Here is a 25890-nt window from a genome sequence, read left to right as displayed (position 1 = left end):
AACTGTCTGTCTGGGGTGGGGGTCGGGTCCCTTTAAGCACAGCCCTCGGCTAGCCTGAGACAGCAGCTCCACGCTCTAAGTCCTAACCTGATGCCCTGCCGGCACTGCTTCCGGCCAGCCTTAACTTCGGTTCAGGGTCCACTCAATGTGGATATGCAAAACGCTAATTCGAACTAGTTTTTAGGTCTAGATGCACTAGTTCGAATTATCTTAGTTCGAATTAACTAATTCGAATTAAGTTAGTTCGAATTAGTGCTGTAGTGTAGACATACCCTAAGGTACCACAGGACATATCGTTTTTGCAGATATAGACTCTCGAGGCTACCATTCTGATTATTTTCGGCGATATACATAAGAATTAAGTCAAGAGACCCCATCAAGACATTAGCAGAGAGGCAATTCCTGCATTCCTTGCACTCCTCAAACATACATAGCCTTCATGGAATTTTGGATGCATATGGGATACAGAATCAAGCTCAAAATCTAAGGGTTGATCTACACTGAAAAGTTGCATTTGTCATAGCAGCATATCTTGGAGGTGTAAAATCCACACCCCTAGGAGATGTAGTTAAACTGACTTAACTCCTGGTGTAGACATTGCTAAATCAATGAAAGAAGTCTTCTATCAACCTAACTACTACCTTTAGGAGTGTAAGATTACCCACATTGATGGGAGAATGCCTCCCCTCACTGTAGTAGGTGTCTACACTGGCTGTTACAGCTGTAAAATGTTAATCATCGAGATAGCCTCAGTCAAGTATTTATCTATTTGTATACATGATTTAATTCACTTGTCAGTTATAAGTTATGGTCTGCAACACAGATCCTCACAATTAATTGTTTTTAAACATGAAAAATAGGATCTAAACAGAATATTTACCATCTTTTGAATATTTTACCCCTTAATGTTCAAGAAGATGCAGGCAGTGCTACAAGATAATTTTTCCTATATAGTAAAATATACTCTTTGAAACTCAAATGTTTTTAGAGTCAGCATGATCACAGCATCCCATTTTTTGACCTGTGTGTTCATTTACAGTTTGCTTATAGCTCCTTCACAGAGATGGAGTTTTATCCATTACAACATGGTGTTGCTGATTTATTAGTAACAAAATATACTAAGTATACACAGTAAACTGGAAAAGCTAGCTCTAGGGCTACTATTGTATAACATCATCTTGTTGTGGAATACTTCAGAACAAAATCAGAATGTTGGCATAGTCAAGATAAATGGTGTAAACCACACTTGCAAAGACTAATATTGAGTAAGACTAATAACACAAGCAAATTAGATCTTGAAGTTGTATACTTTGTCCAGAACCAGGAAGCATATTTACGCAGTATTTTAAATCATATAGTCACCTGTTCTATGACAAACTATTAAATTACCTTTTTGAAAACACAAGAAATGTCCTTTGAAGACATTTTCTGAAAAACTTTTTTTTACAGGTGAAAAAGTAAGTGTCTTGGTAAATAATCATTTTTAATTTCTATCAAAATAAAATATATGCCTGGCATTTATATTGCTGATATATAATTTTCTTGCCAGAGCCATTTATCAAAAATGGTAAAAAAAATTATTTGTGACTAGGCTGTTGGAATAAAAAAATAGGGTATTTTTAAAAAAACTTTGAAATTATTTCTGAATATGTAAATGATGGAATGTTGTAGCCAAACAAAACTGTATTTGCAAAAAGTCAGACTTATTGGCTCATGAATTGGCTTATGAATGATTTTATAAAGATTCACTGGATGGCTGGGAGAGTCACTCTTGTTCTTTACAATACCGGTGGAAATAACGATTGCCCCAATTCAGCAAAGCACATCAGTCCATGCTTAACTTTAACAGACTTAAAATCAATGGGACTACTCAGTTGCTTTAAGTTAACCAGAGGTGTAAGCACTTTGCAAAAGTAGGGCCTACGTAATTTTATGAAGAAAAAGTAGTGTGTCTCATTTCTAACCCAATATTAAGTTTCTAAACTAGCAACCAACTTTTCCCACAAATCTTTGAGCAGGTTCTAACATTTTAAACAAGGAACTCATGTGGAGAGCAGCATGTCAGCAGCATAATCTGAGGAAAGTTCCATGCATGTGCAGATGGCACATTTTGCTGAGTACTGTTAATCCTCAAAGCAATGCTTTCACAATCTTTTTTTCTGTTGTGTGAAAGTGATCACCTCTGTATTCTTGTCTGTGTTTGTATAGCTCCCAATACAATCGGGCTCCAGTTGCCATTGAGACCACCATAATATAAATATTCTTGATTAATAATGCCCACCTAAAATATTTTTAAAACATTACAGGTGCGTCTAGACTGGCAAGATTTTACACAAAAGCAGCCACTTTTGCGCAAAAACTTGCCAGCTGTCTACACTGGCCGCTTGAATTTGCGCAAGAACACTGACGTTCTAATGTAAGAATTCAGTGCTTCTTGCGCAAATACTTTGATGCCCCTGCTCAGGGATAAGCCTACTTGCGCAAGAGGGCCAGTGTAGACAGGCACCTTCATTTTTTGCGCAAGAAAGCTCAGTGTTATACTGGGCACTGATGCTTTTGTGCAAAAGCACTTTTTGTTCAAAAGCATCTGTGCCACTCTAGATGCTTTTTTGCAGAAATACTTTTAACTGAAAAACTTTTCCGTTAAAAGTATTTCTGCAAAATCATGCCAGTTTAGACGCAGCCCTTAAGAAATAATAATGTGGGTCGAGAAATGATTTATCTACAGCATTTTCCTTACATTATTGAGAGGCTAGTAATAAATTGTCTGAGGTTATTTTTCCAAGATTTGACACCCTGTGAGAATCTCCAAATCCAGAGGTCTATGGGCAAGATGTATTGCTCTGTATATTGTCCTGGATTTTGCCAGAATGTTGAGCAGTTTGGGTTACTCGTCTGAGCCTGCCATGAGGGAGTTGTCACAAGTCAGATCTTAACTACTTCCCTTTGCCTCCAAATCCTTTTCCGTTGTCATATGATCTCTCTACAGCATCATCTCTGCCACTTTGGCTTGGGCCACATTACTTCAGTCATGCCAGGAGGGAAAATCAACTGAAATACACCATGGCTATGTACAAAATGTTTTTTCTCAATGTATATTTAAAGGGATTTGATGGTGGTGCATGGGGAAAAAAATTTGCTCCACAGGTTCCACATTGCTTTAGTCAGAAAGGTACGGCTGCCTAAGAGAAGAGAGAACAAAAATAAGGCCTGGCTAGAGCTAACCAGTCTGCATCTCTATTTGTAAAATATTCACAGAATCAAGAAATAACACCATCTTGTCTTCATTGTTTACAATGTCAAGGGGAGTGTTTAGTGTTTTAAGCAGAGACCATCAAAACTATATCTTGCTGGGATGTGCTTGAGAAACACAAACCTGGGCAGTGTAACAGTATTAGCAATTTGCAAACCTCATTGTAAACAAGACTTGACTAGAGCACACATAAGAAAGGTGCGGTTGACATGGAATAGACAAGAAGGTCAGATCTGGTCTTAAAAGGAGGGCTTGTCTAAAGCATGCAGAGAGGTATTAGAAGGATGGCATTAAAATTTAACAAGTTTAAAATCTCTTTATAATCACAGCTTTCTTAGAGACTTTAAAAATACACCGTATGGCTTGCTGTGTACTTAACACAAAATAATATAAACCCTGTGATTTTTATGCTTTTTAAAAGTGTTTACAGTTCAATTTTTGAGGTCATTGAGTATTTCTAAAGATGGCAAAAAATCTTCAACAGAAGATATTGTTTTAATTCCAATCCCTGCAGCTCATACCCTCTGACAGTTATCATTAAGAGACCTCTCAAAATTTGGAAGCATTTTGGAGCCACGAGTATGAACATAGTCCAATGGATGAGCCATAGAACTGGGAACCAAGAGAGAGGGGATCTGTTCACAGCTCTCTTCAGTTTTGATCCTGCAAAAACATATGTGTGTGCTCAGCTTTGCACACGGGCAATCCTATTCAGAGAGACAACTTGTGAATAAAGTTAAGCACATGCATGAAGTATTTGCAGGATGGAGGCCTTACTGGTTTTTTGTTTGAGGTTGAGTAAGTCATTTTACTTTGTGAAGTACTTTAAATTTTGTGGTAAACCCCACTCTTAAGTGCTAAGCAGTACTAATCATGTATTTTATTATTAGAAGCTCTCCTTACTGCTAGTGGGGACTAACAAGCATCCCTAGTGGAGCAGGTGTTTTGGAATAGGGATGGTATACCATACAGCTAATTGCCTGATGCAACCAAAACTTATTATCTGCTTGTGGGGCTCACTGCAGGACATTTGCCTATTCCCTGTAAGAGACCCTAGAGACAGCCCTTCATAGAAAGGGCAAGATTCCCAGCTCACTATGTTTGTACTCACATTCTTGTACAACACTTGTGTTTGGGAGATACTGAAGGCTGTCACTGTCCTTCAGTCTAGAAGGCACAACTACCGTCTTTTAGCGAATATAACCCGTGGGCTATATTCGTTGTTACAAACCCCGCACCTCCCCTGCGGGCTATACTTGTGCACGAGGTTTATAGGGTTTTTTTACTCGATAAGAACATAAGAACGGCCGCACTGGGTCAGACCAAAGGTCCATCCAGCCCAGTAGCCTGTCTACCGACAGTGGCCAGCACCAGGTGCCCCAGAGAGGGTGGACCGAAAACAATGATCAAGCGATTTGTCTCCTGCCATCCCTCTCCAGCCTCTGACAAACAGAGGCCAAGGACACCATTTTATCCCCTGGCTAATAGCCGTTTGTGGACCTAACCTCCATGAAATTATCTAGCTTCTCTTTAAACTCTGTTATAGTCCTAGCCTTCACAGCCTCCTCTGCCAAGGAGTTCCACAGGTTGACTACATGCTGTGTGAAGAAGAACTTTCTTTTATTAGTTTTAAACCTGCTACCCATTAATTTCATTTGGTGTCCTCTAGTTCTTCTATTTAGGGAACTAATAAATAACTTTTCTTTATCCGCCCTCTCCACACCACTCATGATTTTATAGACCTCTATCATATCCCCCCTCAGTCTCCTCTTTTCTAAACTGAAAAGTCCCAGTCGCTTTAACCTCTCCTCATATGGGACCCGTTCCAAACCCCTGATCATTTTAGTTGCCCTTTTCTGAACCCTTTCCAAGGCCAAAATATCTTTTTTGAGGTAAGGAGACCGATGGAAGAGGATCCCCTCCCCCCCCCCCCACCCTTTCACTACCTTTGCTGGGCTGGGGTTAGGCTCCCAGCCCGCGACTAAACAATGCGGGGAAACTTACAAGGGGCGCAGCAGCCGGGAACGCTCTGGAGCCAGGACAGAGGCATCCCTAGTAGAGGCCCAAGGCAGGGGGCTCCGAGCCTGGGCTGACAAAAGGAAGGAGCCCGGAGCAAGTTGCTCAGTGGCCAGCAGCGGCAGAGTCTGCAGGTGGCCACGGCTCACAGGAGCAGAGCCAGGGCATGGTGCTTGTTGCTCGTTGCTCCTGCACGATCCAGCCGGATGCCATTTCCTGCGTGCAGCCACCAGACACTGGACCTGCTGCATGCTCGCTTGTTGCTCCCGGGCCGGTGCCTGCCCCGCCACCCCGAACCATGCCTCGCTTGTTGCTCCTGGGCCGAGGCATGGTTCGGGGCGGCGGGGCAGGTGCCGGCCCGGGAGCAACAAGCGAGCGCTCAGTGGGTCTGGTGTGCGGTGGGCGGAGGCTGCAGGCAGGGAAGGGCACCCGGCTGGATCGCGCAGGAGCCAGGAGCAACAAGCACCATGCCCCGGCCCCACTCCTGTAAGCCATGGATGCCTGCAGACTCCCGCCATTGCTGCTGGCCGCCGAGCCCCATACTCGCAACTTGCTCCAGGCTCCTTCCCTTTGTCAAACCGGGCTGGGAGCCTCCCACCTTGCGCCTCTGCTACGGATGTCTCTGCCCTGGTTCCGGAGCGTTCCCGGCTGCTGTGCCCCTTGTAAGTTTCCCGTGTTGTTCAGTCCCAGGCTGGGAGCCTAACCCCCTGCATGCTAAATATACCCCCGGCACAGTCTTGTATACCCCACAAGACTCGTGTGCAGGGTATGTATGATTTTTTTTACTGAAATAGCAAAAACCGTGGGGTATATTTGGGTGCGGGTTATATTTGGGTGCGGGGTATATTCGCTAAAATATGGTACCAGTCTGTGGAACAGAGAAATTTCAAATCCTCCTCCTCCTGTTGCGATGATATAGAGTTTGTGAATACCTTGCATAGTGACAACAGCCACAGTGATAGTCAGTTTTGATGTTAGAAAGAAAGAGAGAACTGGATTTGGGCATTGCCCAACAGCCTAAGCAAGGGCTTACCTTTGGCTCCATTGCAGATAAGTCCTATCTGCTCTGTAACCTGTAAAAATCCTACAGGATCAAAAGAATAGTGCTTTAAAACAGCTGTACCAAAAAAAACCCTCATTGCAACCACCTCACGGTCCTGGCATAGATTTGAAGGATCCCACAAGGTTACTGGTATCCCAGTAAGCCAATAACTTGCCTTTTGTTTGGGTGTGAATAATTAGACACCTGTTCTAAAAGCAATAAATACAACTCTTAAGAAAAATGTTGGTTCCCTAGTTAAATTGATTGGGTATTACAGGACACTGCACAAAATAAGTGGCCCCATCAGAGCATTTTTTATATAGCTCTCAACTGATGTAAATTGTCATAGTTCTGTGGAAGTCAGGGGAGCTATGCTGATTAAACCAACTGAGAATCTGCCCTTAAACTCTATGATGCATGTGAAAAATCACAGCTATACACACATGCCGCTTTTCTCTTGAAAGATTGCTCTAGAAAGAAGGGTGGGGAGCTGTTAGGAGACAGACTGAGCCTTTCAGGAGTTCATGACTTTTTAATAACATCAAACAGCACTACCAAAATGAAAGGCTAGTATTCTTCTGTGGTTGATAGGAAATAGTGATTTCTCCTCCCTTCAAACCAATAAATACTTTGGCACAAAGGCTTTCTATGGTAAAGCTATCTGAACTGAAAAGCAAAACTGCTAGTTTTTCTTATTCATGTGACAGAGAGAATTGTTCCAGTAAATATTTGGTATGTAAATCAAATAAACTCCCTATTAAATATAAGCACAAGTACTGTGAAAATGTGGCCATTCCAAGACACATGTTCTGATGCCAGCATTTTTTAGATGAACTCTACAAAGAAGGGAATAAACTATGGAACAAAATGACCTGAAGCAATAATTGTCAGTGACAGACTGTCATGGAGAAACTAGTATAAAATAAGTCACACACAAAGAATTTAGAAAGTGATTTCTGTTGTACATGTAGGAGCAGTAAGCCACTGATGAAACCACCATACATGTTATTAGACTCCATAAAGGGATAATTCACTGAAATTCCCTGGCCTGCTTTACAGGAGGTCAGACTAGATGATCTAATGGTCTCTTCTGGTCTTTAAATATGTGAATCTCTTATCTTTTGTAAGTATTATTATTTGTTTAGTGTGAACAACTTGCACAGAATGGTACTGTACAGCAAATAGGCACAGTCTTTGCTCCGAAGAGCATGCAGTTTAAAGATGCACACATAGGAGGCTGGTTGTACTGAAACCTAGCTGAGGTGGTAAATTAGTGGTTTCAGAGTTGTTTGTCTTATTTGTAATAATCTAATGTCTTGTAGGCAATCAATAAATGCTCTTCTTAATAAACATCCTAAAACATCAGTGCTTTTAGAAAGAATGTATTAAGAACCAAATACATACCCTGGGTCTAATTCTCCACTGGAAGTAAAACACTGATAAAATAGACTGGTACTCACTTTTCTATCACCACTTACATAAATGAAGGTATATGGCATGCGTATGTCAAGCTCATAATATTTGAGACAGGGAAAACTATTTGACAAGATTAGCTATTGTAGGCCACAGAACAATACTAAATATTTTAGCCAAGGCCCAGGTAACCAGGTTTATTTTGAAAGGAACCTAATTGGCTGTGCTTATTTCTACGTTTAATCCAGTACAAAACTATTTGTTTTAGTAGAGAAGATGCTGAAGTGGTTTTATTAGAAATGCTTGTTTTTAGTCAGTGTGAAGAAGTGGGTTCTGGCCATGAAAGCTCATAATACCATATACATTTTTTATTAGTCTCTAAGGGTATGTCTACACTATCACCCTAGTTCGAACTAGGGTGGTTAATGTAGGCATTCGAAGTTGCAAATGAAGCCCGGGATTTAAATATCCCAGGCTTCATTTGCATCTTGCCGGGCGCCGCCATTTTTAAATCCCCGTTAGTGCAGACTCCGTGCCCGCGGCTACACGCGGCATGGAGTAAGTAGTTCGAATTAGGCTTTCTAATTCGAACTACCATTACACCTCGTTTGTAGAAAGCTTAATTCGAACTACCTACTCCATGACACGTGGCAGCGCCCGGCAAGATGCAAATGAAGCCCGGGATATTTAAATCCCAGGCTTCATTTGCAACTTCGAATGACTACATTAACCACCCTAGTTTGAACTAGGGTGGTAGTGTAGACATACCCTAAGATGCTACAGAACTATTTGCTGGCGGGGGGAAAGAGTTAAAGCTTTTTCAGTTACAGACTAACACAGCTACGCCTCTGAAACTTTTAATCATCATGTAACTGTGAGACAATAACTTCCATTGCCAAATTTAAGCCCAGGACTTCATTGGAACAGGCTTACTGATATGACATCATAAACAGTGTTGGCCAGTCAGTAGTTGGTGGCAGTTCCAGGAGTAGGTTAATTTATCACAGTAGTGTACTGTGGTTTAGAGCTAACTGGCTCTGCTCAATCAGTCTCCTAGATTCTTGGGTTTTAGACCACGCAGTTCATCCTGTCTGACCTCCAGCATAATGCAGTCCCTAGAGTTTTCCTCAGTAATTCTTACATCCAGTTCATAACTTCTGACTGAGCCAGAGAGTTTTGTTCAGAAAAACATCTAGTCTTGATGTAAAAGATATAGAAGGACATTTATTATGTGTGTGGAAAGCAGTATGATGCCTCTAAACCATATCAAGGTTTTATCCAATAAATCAGTTAAAGGATTGTAGTAGATCTGCCACTTGATCTATTAAACACAGACATGTCCAGCTCTGCCTATTGCTCTTACACGTCATGGAATGTGTCAGAACTGTTGGGCTTGGGAGAGATGTTCATGTCAGCAGAACACATTCCACAAGAAGCCAGCAAGTACCCAAGTAAGGCCATCTTCGTTGTCTGCACCTAATCTAATCTGTTGGATAGATAACAAAAGGTTAGAGTGTATATTTATAAGCCTTTATATAGTATTTCAAAATCCACAGGGTTTTGTTTTTATCAGTTATCATCCATCTGCTGGCAGAAGCTATTGTTTTGGCCTAGTCTATGTATTGCTGTGCAGATTAGGCCAAAAGCTAATTGAAGGTTGCTATTCTCTGTGAGGTAAATTTTAGGTAGACCTAATTGCAATCTCCTTAGTGACCCCCTTGGAGCAGTGCAGCTCTACGCAAGCCCTTCCTCATGGTTTGTGGCTCAATGTCACTAACACAGAATGGGTAGCTTAGGCCAGAGAATGGTCACAGGTTGGAGATGCACTGATTCAGCTCACCTCTTAGCTTTTGTCTGTACATCTTATATTAAGTCCAAGCCCTAGTTTAAAGCTCTGTTCCTTCATCTCAACTCCTATGGAAGGGGATTGGTGCAAAAATTCCCTCACCCCACAGTAGAGAGGTTAAATGAAGGAGCAATGAATAGAGCCCTACAGTTTAATGCTGAAATGTCCGTGATTGAGAATTTTTAAATATATTTTAACAAGGAAACATTTATATAATTCAGAATTGTCCATAATCAGAGTAGACATCAGCCTCTGAAGATCTGGAGACCACATTAAGAACATAAGAACGGCCATATTGGGTGAGACCAATGGTCCATCCAGCCTAGTATCCCGTCTGCCGACAGTGGCCAATACCTTCAATCTTTGGCAGTCCAAAGGGAAACACTAATTAAGCTACTAAACAGCCATAAAGCTACTAAAAATCAGAGCAGTCAAGCACTGAGAACTATCTAACTACATCCAATATTCAAATCAGAGCAGCATAAATAAGAGGCAAGAGAGCACAAAGCTTAAGTAACTGCATAACCAAGCAGAGTATGTCTTTTAAAAGTAATACTGATTGCTTAAAGCAGTGTGCTTCTAGAGATGGGAACATCATCTCAAAAATTATGAATATATCATGAAGTGTTTATGCCACCTGATAAATCACAGTAGCAGACCCCACCAGTGTGTATGCTACCAAATTCAGCCACATATTCTCTTTCTTTTGGCCCAGAACTAACTCCAACATCGTATTTTTTAAAAAGAGCATTATTGGTATAGCGCAATTCATGAGTCTTCAAGGCAATACATCAACATTGCAGGTGCCTTTGCCTTTAACCTGTAGAACTTTTCTTACTATGCAGGGTTATCAGGAGAAGCACTCAAATAGACATAATAAAAATAATTTATATAAAGAATATTTCTCACTAGTTTTTATGCTCTTCAGCTATGGCAGATTTTATCCATCCTTTTGGCATGGAATGTATTGCCTTTGGAATGTATTGTACATGTCCACCTGAGGACATAATTTGGCCCAGTGGTATTTTTTTCTTTTAACATGGGTCTTTGATTACTTACATATGAAATATAAAAATAAATTATGCACCAGTAAACTGATGTGTAAGGTGAATTAATATCTTAGTGCTAGATTTTCGAAGGCATTTAGGCACCTAAAGGTGCCCATTGGAATTTCTAAAAATACCTAAGCAGATTAGGTGTCTGCTCTATTGAAATCAATGTGAGTTAAATGCCTAACAAGATTAGGCCCTTTTGAGAACTCACTTTAAGCCTGTTATCTTCAGGGCCCTAAATATCTTTGAACATCTGGACCTTAGCACTACAGCTGATTTTTTTTTCCACCAGTCAATCATTCATGTTCAGTTTTCACTAAAAGGTCAGAAGCAGTCTCATCCTCCAAATTATACTGTTTGGGTAGCTTCAAGAGGTGAAGCAAACTGGGTCATTATACATGTTTATTCTTGGGGATACACATTGTCTAATACATTTTAGTTATCCTCAGAAGAGTACCTCCTCCATAAGTTATTGGTTTGCAGTATGACTCACGGCAGTGAAAAGATTAATTCGTCCTGTTTTGGAAAATCATAGTCAAACATAATAAATATGTTTGCAACTTAACTAAAATATATGAACCCAAGCCTATAAAAATGAATGCATATATATGAAATAATTATGTCTAAATTAGCTGTTACCAGTCAAAAAAAGAGATCTAGGCGTCACCATGGATAGTTCTCTGAAAACATGGGCTCTGTGTGCAGTGGTGGTCATAAAAGCTAACAATGTCCGGAACCATTCAGAAATGGATAGATAATAAGACAGAAAATAGCATAGTATCACTATATGAATCCATGATACACCCACACTTTGAATACTGTGTGCAGTTCTTGTCACCCAACTCAAAAAGAATTGGAAAAAGTACACAGGACAACAAAAATGATTAGGGTTAGGGAAACCTTCCATATGAGGAGAGAGCAAAAATACTGGGGCTGTACAACTTGGAAAAGAGGTGACTAAAGGCAGGTCTACACTATTGAAGGAAGGTTGGCTTAAGGTATGCAATTCTACATATTTAACACAGTTTGAGTTGATGTACCTTAAGCTGAACTGTGGGAGGTTGATGGGAGAAATATTCATGTCAGCTTCCCTTACTCCTCACAAACAGCGAGGAGTGTCAGCACTAATGGAGCATCCCCAGCATTTGATTTAGCATGTCCCCACTAGATCCATTAAATTGAACGCTGGAAATTGGCCACTACAGCATCGATCTTCCCAGCTATGTAGACATACCCCAAGAGGGGGATAGTATAGATGTATATTGAATGGTGGAGAAAAGGTGAATATAACACAAGAACCGGGATTCAGCCAATGAAATTCATAGGCATTAGATTTAAAACAAACATAAGGAAGTTTTCTTCACACATCTCATAGGCACCTTTGAAAATCATTGCCCAGGGATATTGTGAAGACTAAAAATACAACTGGATTAAAAAAATAAGTTTGTAAGCCAAGATGTTCAAGGACATGACTCCATGCTCTAGGACTATGTCTAGACTCCAGAGCTTTTCTGGGATAGCAGAGATGTGTTCAGAGAACACATCTACTTTTTTCAGAACAGTTTCTGAAAAAGCGGATGTGTTCTTTTGGCATTCCTGTATTCCTGTCAGTGAGAGGAATGAGAGATGTTCCGAAAGTGCAGTTTTTTCTGAAATTTGGCCCCGGGTAGACAGGCCAAATTTCAGAAAAGTCTCTTTCAGAAAAAAAGCGGAAAAAGATATGCAAATTGAGGTTTGCAATTTGCGTATCTTTTTCTGACTTTTCTCGGCAGTGTAGACATAGCCTCAATGTCACTAAATTTCTGACTACCAGATGCTGGAACTGGAGGACAGGAAAATGAATACTTTAATAAATTGTCCTGTTTGGTTCATTCCTTCTGAAGCATCTGTCCCCAGGCACTGCTGGAAGACAGGATACTGGACTAGGTGGATCTTTGTTCTGACCCAGTATTACCATTCTTATGTTCCTAATATTATAATAGCATGTTATATAGAGATGATCAAAATAATGGGTATTAAATGTTGTTTCCTATCTGTCATTGGCTTCAATTCTTTTTTATGAAAGAAGCTTTACCACAGTTGAGAGATCTGGTGTGCCAACTATTTTCCTGCACCTTCCATTCAGCTCTGCATGCTTTCACTTACAATGAAATATAGGCTGCTACCTCAGTCATAAGAATGGTATTTGGAGCAGCAAGCTCCACCATGAACTAGATGACACAACCTTGAAAAAGAACTAGGGAATCTGCAGCAGCCCACCTGAGCTAACAAACATGCTAATCATTCAGGGCCCAGTTTTGTCACCTTTACTCACTTTGGGTACGTCTAGACTACAGGGTTTTGTCGACAGAAGCTTTGTCGACAGATACTGTCGACAAAGCTTCTGTCAACAAAGAGCGTCTAGACTACATCCAGTTCTGTCGACAAAACAAGCCGCTTTGTCGACATAACAGTGTGGACACAAAGGACAGTGTAGATGCAATAATGCCTTCTGTCGACAGAACTCTGTCAATAAAAGGTGTTATTCCTCATAGAATGAGGTTTACATACGTCAACAAAACTGCTGAGTTTTGTCGACGTTATGTCGACATAACTCAAAGGCAGTGTGGAGGCAGGGATAGTTTTGTCGACAAAAGTCCACTTTTGTTGACAAAACCCTGTAGTCTAGACACACCCTTTGGGTAATACGCAAATGATCAAGTAGTCTCCTTAACTTTAGTTGACTATTCATAGAGAAAGATGTTGTTCTCTGTAAGTAAGGATGACAGCGCTGGGCTCTGGATTGGATAAAAGGGATATAGAATTACAGTTCCCAAATGTGAATCCTGAGGCTTGCGCCAGGGGTTGTTAACCACTGATTTGGGCCATAGCACTACTTTCTGCAATTAAGTGGAATGGTAGTGGTACAAGTTGACTTTTTTGCTGGCTCTCTGCACCGGGGTGAATTTCACCCTCTGTGATTTAATTAATAATTAGACACTACTTTTTATTTCACAGAATTGTTTAGATCCATGTTGGAGATGTGATTTCTTAATACCTTAGGGTATGTCTACACTACAAAGTTAATTTGAACTAACAGCCGTTAGTTTGAATTAACTTTCATAGGCGCTACACAGGCAAACCGCTAGTTTGAACTTAATTCGAACTAGCGGAGTGCTTAATTCGAACTAGGTAAACCTCATTCTACGAGGACTAATGCCTACTTCGAATTACGTAGTTCGAATTAAGGGCTGTGTAGCCACTTAATTCGAACTAGTGGGAGGCTAGCCTTCCCCAGCTTGCCCTGGTGGCCACTCTGGGCACCACCAGGGAAACTTGTCTGTCCCAATCCTGGCTTCAGAGCCCTTAAAGGGGCATGGTCTGGCTACGGTGCCCGTGCCAGGTGCAAGCCTGACAGTACCCAGCCAGCAGACCCTGCACCTGGCACGGCACGAGCCAGCCACCCGCTGCCACCCAGCCTTCCGCCTCATCCCGGGACCAGGCTGGCAGCTCCCAGGAGCCTACCCGGGGCCGCAAGAGGTGGGCGCCCGCCTGGTCTAGTGCGGACATCGTGGACCTCATCGAGGTTTGGGGGGAAGCCTCCAACGTCCACGACCTCCGCACTAGGCACAGGAAAGTGGCCGTCTAGGGCAGGATAGCTGCCAGCATGGCCACCCAGGAGCAGGTTTGCATGAAAATCAAGGTGGTCCACTGAGACCCCCGACCCTGAGCTTTGAACATAAAAACATAAGAATGGCCGTACTGGGTCAGACTAAAGGTCCATTTAGCCCAGTAGCCTGTCTGCCGACAGCGGCCAACACTAGATACCATGGAAGGGATGGACCGAAGACAATGACCAAGCCATGTGTCTCATGCCATTCATCTCCAGCCTTCCACAAACAGAGGCCAGGGACACCATTTCTACCCCCTGGCTAATACCACTTAATGGACCCAACCTCCATGAATTTATGTAACTTCTCTTTAAACTCTGTTATAGTTCTAGCCTTCACAGCCTCCTGCAGCAAGGAGTTCAACAGGTTGACTATTTGCTTTGTGAAGAAGAACTTTCTGTTATTAGTTTGAAGCCTGATACTCATTCATTTCATTTAGCGTCCTCTAGTCCTTCTGTTATGGGAACTAATGAAGGACTTTTCTTTATGCACCCTCTCCACACCACTCATGATTTTATAGACCTCTATTATATCCCCCATCAGTCTCCTCTTTTCTAAGCTGAAAAGTCCCAGTCTCTTTAGCCTCTCTTCATATGGGACCTGTTCCAAACCCCTGATCATTTTAGTTGCCCTTTTCTGAACCTTTTCCACGGCCAAAATATCTTTTCTGTGGTGAGGAGATCACATCTGTACACAGTACTGAAGATATGGCGTACCATAGTTTGATACTTCCCCTCCTCCTTCTTCCCCTGGCTTCCCCCTTCCAGCTCCCTCTTCCCAGGTTTCCTCCTCACTTCTCCCACCCTCTCTCTTCCCCTCTCACACCTCCTTTTCCCAGTCTCCCCGAGTTTTGTTCAATAAAGAGAGTTTCTATTTTTGAACACACGTGTCCTTTATTTTGTACATCAGGAAAGGGGGCGGGAGGGGTAAGTGGAAGGAGGTGAGGGAGGAATGGGGTATGAGCCCCCGATGGGGAGGACTGGGGTGGCTGTGTGGGCTCCTCGGGGTGGAAGCTCTCCTGCAGCCCCCTATTGACACACACACACCCCGGATGGCAGCCTGCGGCAAGTGCAACCGGGCTGATGGCCGAGTGCTGTGATGTGCCGAGTGTGGGCATTCAGGGCACTCCAAGCCAGGACTGCTTTGCTGTCCCTCATCGAGTTAGACAATTGAGCGGGGAACCCCTGAGAACTGTCTGTCCGGGGTGGGGGTCGGGTCCCTTTAAGCACAGCCCTCGGCTAGCCTGAGACAGCAGCTCCACTCTCTAAGTCCTAATCTGATGCCCTGCCGGCACTGCTTCCGGCCAGCCTTAACCTTGGTTCAGGGTCCACTCAATGTGGACATGCTAGTTCGAATTAGCAAAATGCTAATTTGAACTAGTCTTTAGGTCTAGATGCACTAGTTCAAATTAAGTTAGTTCGAATTAGTGCTGTAGTGTAGACATACCCTTACTATTTTCCAATATTAAATAAATGCAACTCCATACTGGACTGAATTAAAAGGCACAAAAGCCCTACATAGTTTGTACTTGGTGCTGAATCCTTCATTTTGATGATTGCAGTCATCATTCATCTAAAGAGAAGAAGCTATGATTGTTAAGCCTCATTATTTTCAATGAGGCTTGACAGTTGCAAGGTTAAACAGAAGACAGCAACTTTCATCCCACTGGTATTTCTTTTCAAATATGGGCAACTCCTCACTCACTTGTCTAATTTGGTGTCCTTTGTCATTGGTTGATCACAAAATTGTGATCATATCTATATATCTAAAAACGCTTGCAGGAGAAATTGTTAACACTGACCTCTATTCCATATTTACCTTACGATCTTAAAGGTACTTAAATAACTGAAACCATTGTAGTTTTTTCTTCGTGTGTGCAGCTGCACAGCATTACTTTTAATACAACAGTGATTTATAATAAGGCATGCTGTCAAGTGGTTCTATTTTCCAAAAAATAACGAACCCTCAAATCTCAGACTTTCAGTATGTCAGATTAGTTTCTCATCCCTCTTGTTCCATAGCTGAGGTGGTATTTTCCTGACAAAATCTGGAGATAAGTACTAATATGAGGGAAATTCTCATAGGTGCTTAAAGTGGCAGAGAAGGTTGTTGTGTGCTATTGAACACAATACGTAAGATTATCTATGAAAGCTAAAGGTCCTAACAGTTGCTGAAAGTAAAGGGAGTTGAATGATGATATGTAACTCAGGCCTGGCCTCCTTCCCTATTTATATTCCTATAACACTGAGCCTTGTGAGTCTGAACAGGTGTAGAGACAGTGACAGCCCTAGCCATTTTGCCAGCCAAGAAAGAAAATGGTTTGGAGCATGCTCTCTCATAGCAGCTGAAAGTAGGAGAAAACATAGCCAGTCAATCAAGATCGGGGGCGGAGTGGGGGAAACAAGTACAGCATTTCAACACTCCTGGAAGTTGGCACCCAGGAAACCACCCTCCATGCCCACCCCTAGAACTAGTCCTGGCCATAGCCCCCATTCATGAAAATTAAAAATGTCATTTTAATCCTTAATCTAAAAAAGCCATCAAAGGAAAGCTACTCTTCTTGGATATTTCCCAGATCTTTTACAGAGGCGTTAGGCAATTTCTGGGTGGTGCAGGATAGGGAACTAAAAACCATTCAGTGAAAAAGGGCACTTCTCCTGATAAGATACAGCTGATCTGAGCCTTAGCTGTTGTGAATTGGTATTTTTTTCATTGACTTCAGTGGTTCAAATAAGAGCTGATTGGAAAATGTAATTCCTATCCCATGGGAAAAGATTTTGAAATTTTGCTTCATCCTGAATTGGGACAAAAAAGTAGAAATCTTGGAATTATTTTGTGAAACTAAGTATTTCATTTCACTTGATTAAAGCCTTTCATTTCAATGAGGTCAAATTGTTTTGTTTCAAATGTATAGTTTTAACATTCATAATTGTTTACTATTATAAAAGTTGAAAGATTTTAGTAATTATTTGTTATCAAAATGATGATGTCTGAATGGATTGTTTCATCCTTATAAAATGTTTCAGTAATTTCCTATAAAAAAATTCAACAAAATAGATGCCCTTCCATGAAATGTTTTGATTTTGTCAAATCAGTACTTTCCAAAAGAAAAACATTACATCATATTTTTTTCAACCAGCTCTATTTTAATCTAAGTATTATCCCTGAAACACGAAATGATAAAGTACATGAACTTTGAAGTAAAAGGGGAGAAAACTGTGGCCTATCATTTAGCTATGAGGTAAAATCCGTAGGTCTTCTAGGATCTAAAAGCCATTTACTTACCCAGCCTGGAAAGTCTTTCTCGTTAGAGTAAACTGCATAAGAACTGACTTATGAGAGTTGTGTAGATCATGGTTAGTAATTTGTTTCCTGCCTGACCCTCGCCCCCAAAAGTTTGATAAACTCCTATAAATGCATTTTTTATGGCAAACAATGGAAACAAATGAAAACAAAAGACAAAAGAAAAAAAAAACAAAGATAAAAATATAGAGAGAGGGAACAGGAAGAATAGTTAGCCCTTAATGATACTGACTATGATAGTACTTAAAATGTGAAACTACACAGGCATAAAAACCACATCTCCAGTACTATTTAAATTTTGCATATGTAATTTTCTGGTGCCTATAGATAATCTTCCCCTCAGTTACTTTTGGGTAGAGAGTTCCTATTGTAGTTTCAGGAATTAAGTCATCTGAATAGAACAGTAAAAGCTGTAGTTTCATAGTGCACAGAGGTTACTAAAAAATCTGAGTGATTCAGTATCTATTGTTCACATTAGTCATTATTGGACGTTATAACTTGTGGCGGTGAATCCAAGAAGCATGATCTAATTATTTTGCACTGGAGTCACTAATATATCCTTTAAGTCAAATGCATTTTTCAGCTCTAAGTGGGCTGAATTACTTTTATATTGTATTTATGTTTCAGTACTGTGCAATATATATGTGTGTCTATTAGGGATATCAACGTGTAGTTGACTACACAATTAACCAATAAGCTTGACTACACGCATTTCCCACCCACCCATCCTCTGCCTCTGTGAGTATGGTTAGATTACAAATTCCAGGGACGAATTTGCTCTTCCATTTTTTTTTCCAGAAGAGTAAACACACTTTTTCGGAAGCCCCTGTATTCCTCGTTCCACTGTCTAGATGGCCCAAATATCAGAAAAGCCTCTTCCAACAAAAGGATCGAGAAAAGCTGCAGTGTAGCCATACCCTTTATCAGAGGCAGAAAGGGGGGGAGGGAGCAGGAGCTGGTGCTCAGGGGAGCCAGCTTAAAAGCCATTTCCCCCTGGCACTGTCTCCACAGTGCCAGCTGACCACTCCCCACCCCCACTTCTGTGCAGGGAGGGGAAGGTGTCAAGGGAGGCTGCCGCGAAACAGCCTCTGTCCACGGCGGGCCCAAGCTCCCTGCAAATAGAGGCTGCTCCGCATCCCACAGAGTAGCCTCTGTCCACAACAAGCCTGGGCCTGCCGCAGGCAGAGGCTGGTCACTAGCAGCAACCCCTGTCCACGGGGGATCTATGCTCCCTGCGGACAGCCTCTGTCCCCCCTTCCCACGGATAGGGGCTGCTGCCAGACCAGTCTCTCTCTGTGGCAGTGCCAGGGGACCTCAGACCTCAGCAGACAGGGGCTGCTGCCACCCTACGCTGCTGCTTCTTTATCAGAGGCAGCAGCCCGGGGCGGCAGGCAGCTGATCTCTGCAGGAAGCTGGTTTTTAAACTGGCTCTACTTGCGGACTGGCTCCTGCCTGACAGCCTGCTGTGCTGCTTCTGATAGTGTGGCAGCAGCATGGGGTGACAGGGGTCTACCCAGGAATGGGGCCAGAGTGCATTGGCTGCCAGACCCAGCTAATTGGAATCACAAGTCATAACTCTTGTTAACTAGCATGAGAGGTGTGTGCATGATACTCTGGGCCTGGCACTGAAAACATTCCCTTTTCCTCAATGTCCAGCTTTATGCTATGTGTTTATTTATGGGGGAACCTTACTAGAAGGATTACATTAAAAATAGATAAATTGAGGAAATACCTAGATACACTTTCAATGGAATGCTTAAGAAAAATGTGTGTGACTGCAAACTGCTGGACAAATTTAGAATTTGGGTTTGGCTACATGCCACGAACAAGAAATGAAGCTCCTGATCTTACAAAGTATTGAACACCCTCACTCTCATTGCATTGAAGTCTATGGGAATTGATTATACTGAAGTTCGCAGGGTTTGACCCTAACGTATTGTATGTTCTTGTTTGTGTAATCAATTCGAAACATATGAACTGGTGTAGAAATAACATCTTTTATACTTTCAGCCCTGAAACATGACTAGTCATATATTTTGAAAAGAACCTTTGATATATACACACATGGGATTTTTAGAAGTAAACACAGTATATGCAAGGCACCTTGCACAATTGAGCTAAAGCCTGTTCTACCCTTCAAAATGAGATTGACCTAGCTACAGTGCTTTGAGCTGTGGAAAAAATGGCACTCTCAGCATCTTAGTTAGGTCAATCTAATTCCCAGTGTAGGTGCAGCTAAGAATTCTTCTGTCAACCTGGCTACCACCTCTTAGAGAAGTGGATTAACTACATTGGTGAAAAAAACCCTTCTGTCAATGTAGAACATAGCCATACTGGGTTAGACCAAAGGTCCATCTGGCCCAGTGTCTTGCCTTCCAACAGTGGTCATTGCTAGATACCCCAGAAGGAGTGAACAGAACAGTTAATCACTACATGATTCCTCTCCTGTCATCCATTTCCAGCCTCTGACAAACAGAGGCTAGGGACACCATTTCTACCCATCCTGACTAATAGCCATTGATGGTCCTTACCTCCATGAATCTATCTAGTTCTTTTTTAACCCCTGTTAAAATCCTGGTCTTCGCAACATCCTCTGGCAACAAGTGCCACAGGTTGACTGTGCACCACATGAAGAAAAACTTCCTTTCATTTGTTTTAAACCTGCTACCTATTAATTTCATTTGGTGACCCCCTAATTCTTATATCATAAGAACAAGGACATAATTTTTCCTTATTCACTTTTTCCACATCAGTCATGATTTTATAGACCCTTTAGTCTCCTCTTTTCTAAGCTGAAAAGTCTTAGTCTTTTTAATCTCTCTTTATATGGAACCCGTGACAAATCCCTCATCATTTTGTTGCCCTTTTCTGAACTGTTCTATATCCACATAGCATCTGTTCTCCACCCAAATAGCTGCATTGTCACTGGAGCATTGCTCGTGGACACATTGCTTTAGTAACAGGTGCTGATTTGCTTTAAACGAAAATAAGGCAATTGAGTATTTTGTTTAGTGAAGGCAAACAGCCACAGAGTAGGAGGTCCCCCCTCCCAGGAATTTAGTGTGATGCTTGTGTATCACAGCATATTTGCAGCAAGATTTATTCATACAATCCTGTGTAAACCAGTGTATCATGGGGATTTCAGATAGTGTATGAAATACACAGAGGAAAGATGAGTTGATATACACCTCTGACTGTGACTGGGTTGGGCTCTAGGTTAAAAGTTTCTCCTAAGTTGTCTGCATTCTGCCCTCATGTCTGTCTTTTACAGTAATGCTTTGTTTCTTAGCATGACCACCACCAGGAGAGCTAGGTTCAGTGCAAACACAGTCTCAGCCGAACATTCCTAATGATAGCTTCTTTTTTATTTTCTTCCCTCCCTCCTCCCCTTGCCCCCATCCTAGGTTGGAAAGACTGGTGGACGTCCTGAGGAAGAAGGTTGGAGCAGGGACCATTAGGACTGTGATATGATTGAAAGCTCCAGCCTATGGAAGTATTCACATCTGGTGACCAGGCTGCTTCATTCAGCACTGTGTAAACACTAAAGCCTTAACTTAGCAAACAGTTGTTAGAAGTGGGACACTCCAATGACATTCCAGGCTGAGATAAAATCAAATCATAAATGTTTAACCACTTTGCTGCTGAGTTGTGTTATTTGTCAAACTGTATCACTGCTAACATGTATTTGCTTTAAGCAGCTGTATTGTGGTAAGATCAGTGAGTATTGTGGAAATCATTTGTGTGCTGTTTTAACAATAGTCTCTTCTCTCAGTTAAACATCACCGGACTGTTATGTTCTGCATGGTTTAAACCGGTCATGTTCTTACATATGACTTGCTTCTGAGGCCAGTCCTGCAAAGCACAGTCTCAGAATGTAAATCTACTGTGCTATTTATAAATCTGCAAATAATTGACTATTTTAATGTTGAATATATTTCTTAATTGATAATAGAGATTCAGAGTTAATGTTCAGTCTATGTTAATATGATGGCAATGTTTTCATTCTGTTGCACACTCATAATCCCCTTGTTCCCTGTATAGTAGTTGTTAATCAGAGTTATGTATCATGGGGAAGGTACACACATGTCTTTAAAAAGAATCTCTATAGTTAACATAAAATGCTATGACAGAACAGTTTCAGTTCCTTATAAACGTGTTAGATTTCACTAAAAGAATAGATTCATGAATTTGTAAAAATGTAGTTCTAATTGTTGTGTAGTAATAGAAATGTAGCCGTGTTAGTCTGGTGTAGCTGAAGCAAAATACAGGACTATGTAGCACTTTAAAGACTAACAAGATGGTTTAGTAGATGATGAGCTTTCGTGGGCCCACGAAAGCTCATCGTCTAATAAACCATCTTGTTAGTCTTTAAAGTGCTACATAGTCCTGTAATTGTTGTGTGTTACTCTTCCATATCCTTTCAAAGAAAATTTCTGAGGAGTCAGTTACTCCACCTTGCTGGGGCAAAGGAACCATCATTCTCCTCCACTGTATAAGACACAGCCTCACCTCTTTTATATCAATCTTCTTGCCTCTTCCTTGGAAATGAAAGCAGGGAGCATTCTGCTCCTCTCCCTGCTCCTTCCCTCCCGCCACATCTGGCCTTTGTGTGTTTTTGCTGTCTTCTCTCTTTAGTGTTTTTTATAAATACAATGAAAGAAGGAATATAAGAATAAAGGAAGCCTGCAAGATGCCATTTTGTTTAGCATGTGGAGAGTCGAGCTCCATCTTTCCAGTCAGAATCTGCAGTTCTCTTCATTCTTTGCCTGCAGACTTAAGCTGCTCTTGGTTTCAGTCTACCAGCTGGGACACTTACAGGGGATGCAGTAGATCTCCCTCAGGGTATGTTTACCTGTAGACCATTGTACTCATTGTGGCCTAGGAGATCTTGTGAGTGATTTCTAACCATACATTCTGCCCCAGACAGACTGTGATTATAGCTTCTGGGCCTTCATAGTCATTAAACCACAGGTGAACCTATAATGCTTCCAGACCTGAGAGCAGGTAAAACTCAAGAAGAATCTGTAACTGCTACACCAGACTCCAGTTCCTCTTGTGCTCAAAGTAAGCTTATAATTACTGTCCTGAGGATGCTGCTCTCACTAGATTGGAAGCAACTACTGCCCTTTTTCTGATGCTCTTACTGTACCTCCAGGGGTGTAGTGAGTGGCATGCCACATGCTGTGGACACCGTTGTGCCAATTCTGCTTGAAGAAAATGGTCATCTAAGGATGGAAGATGTGATCCATGCTTGAGTTACCTAGGTTTCATGTTTACAGGTTAGGATTTTCCTCTTGGTTCTCTCAAGGGTAGGACTTTTGATTTTTCAGTTTGAACTGCTACAGCACTCTCAGTACAAAAAAAATGAAACTGGTGTGTATCTGATGAACACCAATAAAATACCAGAAATGGTTACTTGTATCTAAGGACTTATCTATCTGCAGTAATGTGGACTGTGGGGTGTGATTTCTAAAGCACACTAACATATTACACATGAACTGGTCCATGCAGAGTGTGCTGGTGTGCCCAGCAGGTTCCCTAGTGCACTATGACCTACTGCTGTTTGAAACAGCACTGTGTTAAAGCTCACTAAGGAATATTATAAGTAGGTTCCAGCTCACAAAATGCTTATGCCCTGATACATTCGTTAGTCTTTAAAGTGTCAAAGGGCTCCTCATTGTTTCATTGAGGACCAGATTTTTAAGTCTCTAAAAGATGCAGATAGCATCTTCAAGAAGCATTTTTAAAATGCTTAAGTAAGCTGCCATTTAAATACGTTGATTTATGTTCCTGCTCCCATTGACTTAAATGGCAATATCCCCAGTGATGTGGGGAATCTCTGTGGGTGAACTGAGCCTACTAAAAGCAAGGGGAGATATGCCATTTTCTTCAGTGAGGGGGTAGGATTTCACTCTATAAGTTTCCCCATCTGTGAAATGGGGTTAATAGTATTTTGCTTTTCCTTGCAGAGTTGTTGTGAGGATATCTGTACAGCACTCTGAAGGCATAAAATACTATATAATACCAAAATAGTTGTTATTTGTTAGTCTCCTAATTTGTAGGGAAAGAATGAAGCGGTGTCAGATTACATTCCAATGGAGATACTTCCTTTGCCATCAGAATAAGTGCTTGTGTTCCATAGGCAAAGACTATAACAACGATATGTAAGCATGGTATAATCCAGGGGTAGGGAACCTCAGGCCCATGGCACACATGGCCCCAAGCTTGCCTGGATCTGGTCCCTGAGGGTCAGAGGCCCCCCCCAGGCACTCCAGACCCACTGCTGTCACACTGCAGGGCTGGAACACAAAATCTACTATTTCACACAAAAGCTACTCACCAAGCTCTGTTGTGTGAGGGGATTGTATGGCCTCAGTGAGGGGTTGGAGGTTTTTTTAGGGGGAGGCGGAGGGGAGGGGCGGGGGTTTTTTGCTTCTCATTTGTGTGTGACAAATTTGTCAGCAGCCCTCAACCCAAAAAGAATTCCCCCACTCCTGAATCACTGGTGTAAGAAGTCTCACCATTATTTTGATGCTACATGGACATATATGTAAATTTCATATCCCTCATGAGATTTTTTGCATTTCTCAGTGTGATTGTGCAGCAAGTGACAACACTAGGAGCCATTCACGATGCATGCCGTGATAAAATATGTAAATAGTTTCACATTGTCTGCGGATAAGAATGTTATTAATGCTTTTCAGCACTGTAATTATATTCATAGTAAGCCTTCCCTAAGCCCTCACTAATTAACAATATTGTGACAAGTCAACTTTAACAGAAAAGAACTGTGGACCTTTAGTCATTTAGTACTGTTTTTCATTCAGCCCATAGCCAAAATCTGATAGCATAGTTTTGTACATTGGCGTCAGGAAAGCTGCTGATAGTTGAAAAGTTCATAGCCCACTCAGTCTTGTTAGTTGAACCCTATAGGTGAAATCAGTTATAACCCTCTTTAAATATATTCAGCCAACAGGAAGACTCATTGGTTAATTATTAATGCATGGGAATTTTAAGATTGTTTTTACAAAAAAACTGTCATACTGAAATAATTTAATAAAGTCAATATGTTGTCACAGTGATAGTCAGAGGTGGTCTTTTTTCAAATTATAAAATATTTTGTAAAATTTTCATTCACCTTACTGTCCAAATTAAAATGGTTTTATAAATAATCTTATTAGATGACCTTGAATTATAATTGCTCTAATTCACACACAAAAATGAAGTTGCTATCTAAATGTCAGTTTCTATATGCTTTTGTTTTCTTTGTTTAATATAACGTCATATGAAAGCTGTGTGTGTGTGCGCGTGTGCATGCGTGCTATTCCCCATGTACCAGAATAAACAATTTATTGTGAGGCAGAGAAAATAGTTGCAACAAACGAATGGCAGTTTCTCTGGTACTACACTTGACAAGAGTTTCAGCATTACAGGAAGTTCATCTGGCTTTTACAATTGCACCAGTTAACATAAGGTCTGTGCAAAGTATTATTTTTCTACCACTGTTCTGGTCAATAAAATTGTATTAGGAAATTTAAAAAAACCAAAGTGTTTCTCTTGTTTTAGCTTGATAGTAAGTCAGCTGCTGGCTTCAGTGATCTAAACATTTCATTCTTCAGTTTTGTTGGGAGCACACGTGTTCTGTGAGGCTTTTAAACAAATACTTGGAATGGTTGAAAGATTTGCATTGCCAGTGCCTAGCTAAATATGTAGTCTTTAGAAAAGATGTGGTTTATTTTGGCACTGTTTAAAAAACTGAAATATTTTAAACATTTGTTAAGTTCAAGCTTGCACATTTGAACTAGCAGTATACATTCCAAAGTTGCATCTCAAGTTACCTGTCTTTGTTTTTTTGCATTTGTAATCCCTTTATTAAAATAGTCTTTGTAAAGTTTTTTATAAAAGTGTAACATTAAAAATTTGTCAAATTAATGAGAGTCAAAATTAATGGCAATGGCAGACATGCAATTTCAAAAATGTCATTTGGAATCTGAAGCTTCATGTCAATGGCCCAGATTTCTGTCTCATAGAATGAATAAATTATATGAGGCACCTGATCCTACAGACACTTCCTCTTGGGAGTAATGCTTAACAGCGGCAAAGTAAGAATTACTTATAGTAATAGGTCTTTGCAGGATCAGGTCACAAGGAGACAGCTTAACTGCATAGTCAAAATGATAAAGTAGAATAACTTCCAGGAAAAAAACCCAACATTTCTGTTTCCCACAAATAAAGGGGAGTGGTTTTGCCTTATAATTTAGGGTATGTCTAGACTACATGGCTCCGTAGTAATCGCCACTTCATTTACATCAAAA

At 41.2% G+C, this 25890-nt stretch overlaps 1 protein-coding gene across 9 annotated transcripts in view; it reads left to right on the top strand.

Moving 5' to 3' along the window:
- The window catches only part of MIPOL1 (mirror-image polydactyly 1), a 302089-nt gene extending 277432 nt beyond the window's left edge, over positions 1 to 24657 (top strand). For all 9 annotated transcript variants that reach the window (XM_075926916.1, XM_075926909.1, XM_075926912.1 and 6 more), the window contains one exon: positions 20980 to 24657. In XM_075926916.1, the coding sequence (XP_075783031.1) occupies positions 20980 to 21046 (67 nt within the window). In that variant the 3' untranslated portion in view covers positions 21047 to 24657. The remainder of the gene's footprint in view (positions 1 to 20979) is intronic.
- Positions 24658 to 25890: the final 1233 nt, after the last annotated feature.

The sequence above is a fragment of the Pelodiscus sinensis genome, chromosome 4, assembly GCF_049634645.1.
Source record: "Pelodiscus sinensis isolate JC-2024 chromosome 4, ASM4963464v1, whole genome shotgun sequence".
In the NCBI taxonomy this organism is placed as follows: domain Eukaryota; kingdom Metazoa; phylum Chordata; order Testudines; family Trionychidae; genus Pelodiscus; species Pelodiscus sinensis.
This window is presented reverse-complemented; position numbering and strand designations above follow the sequence as displayed.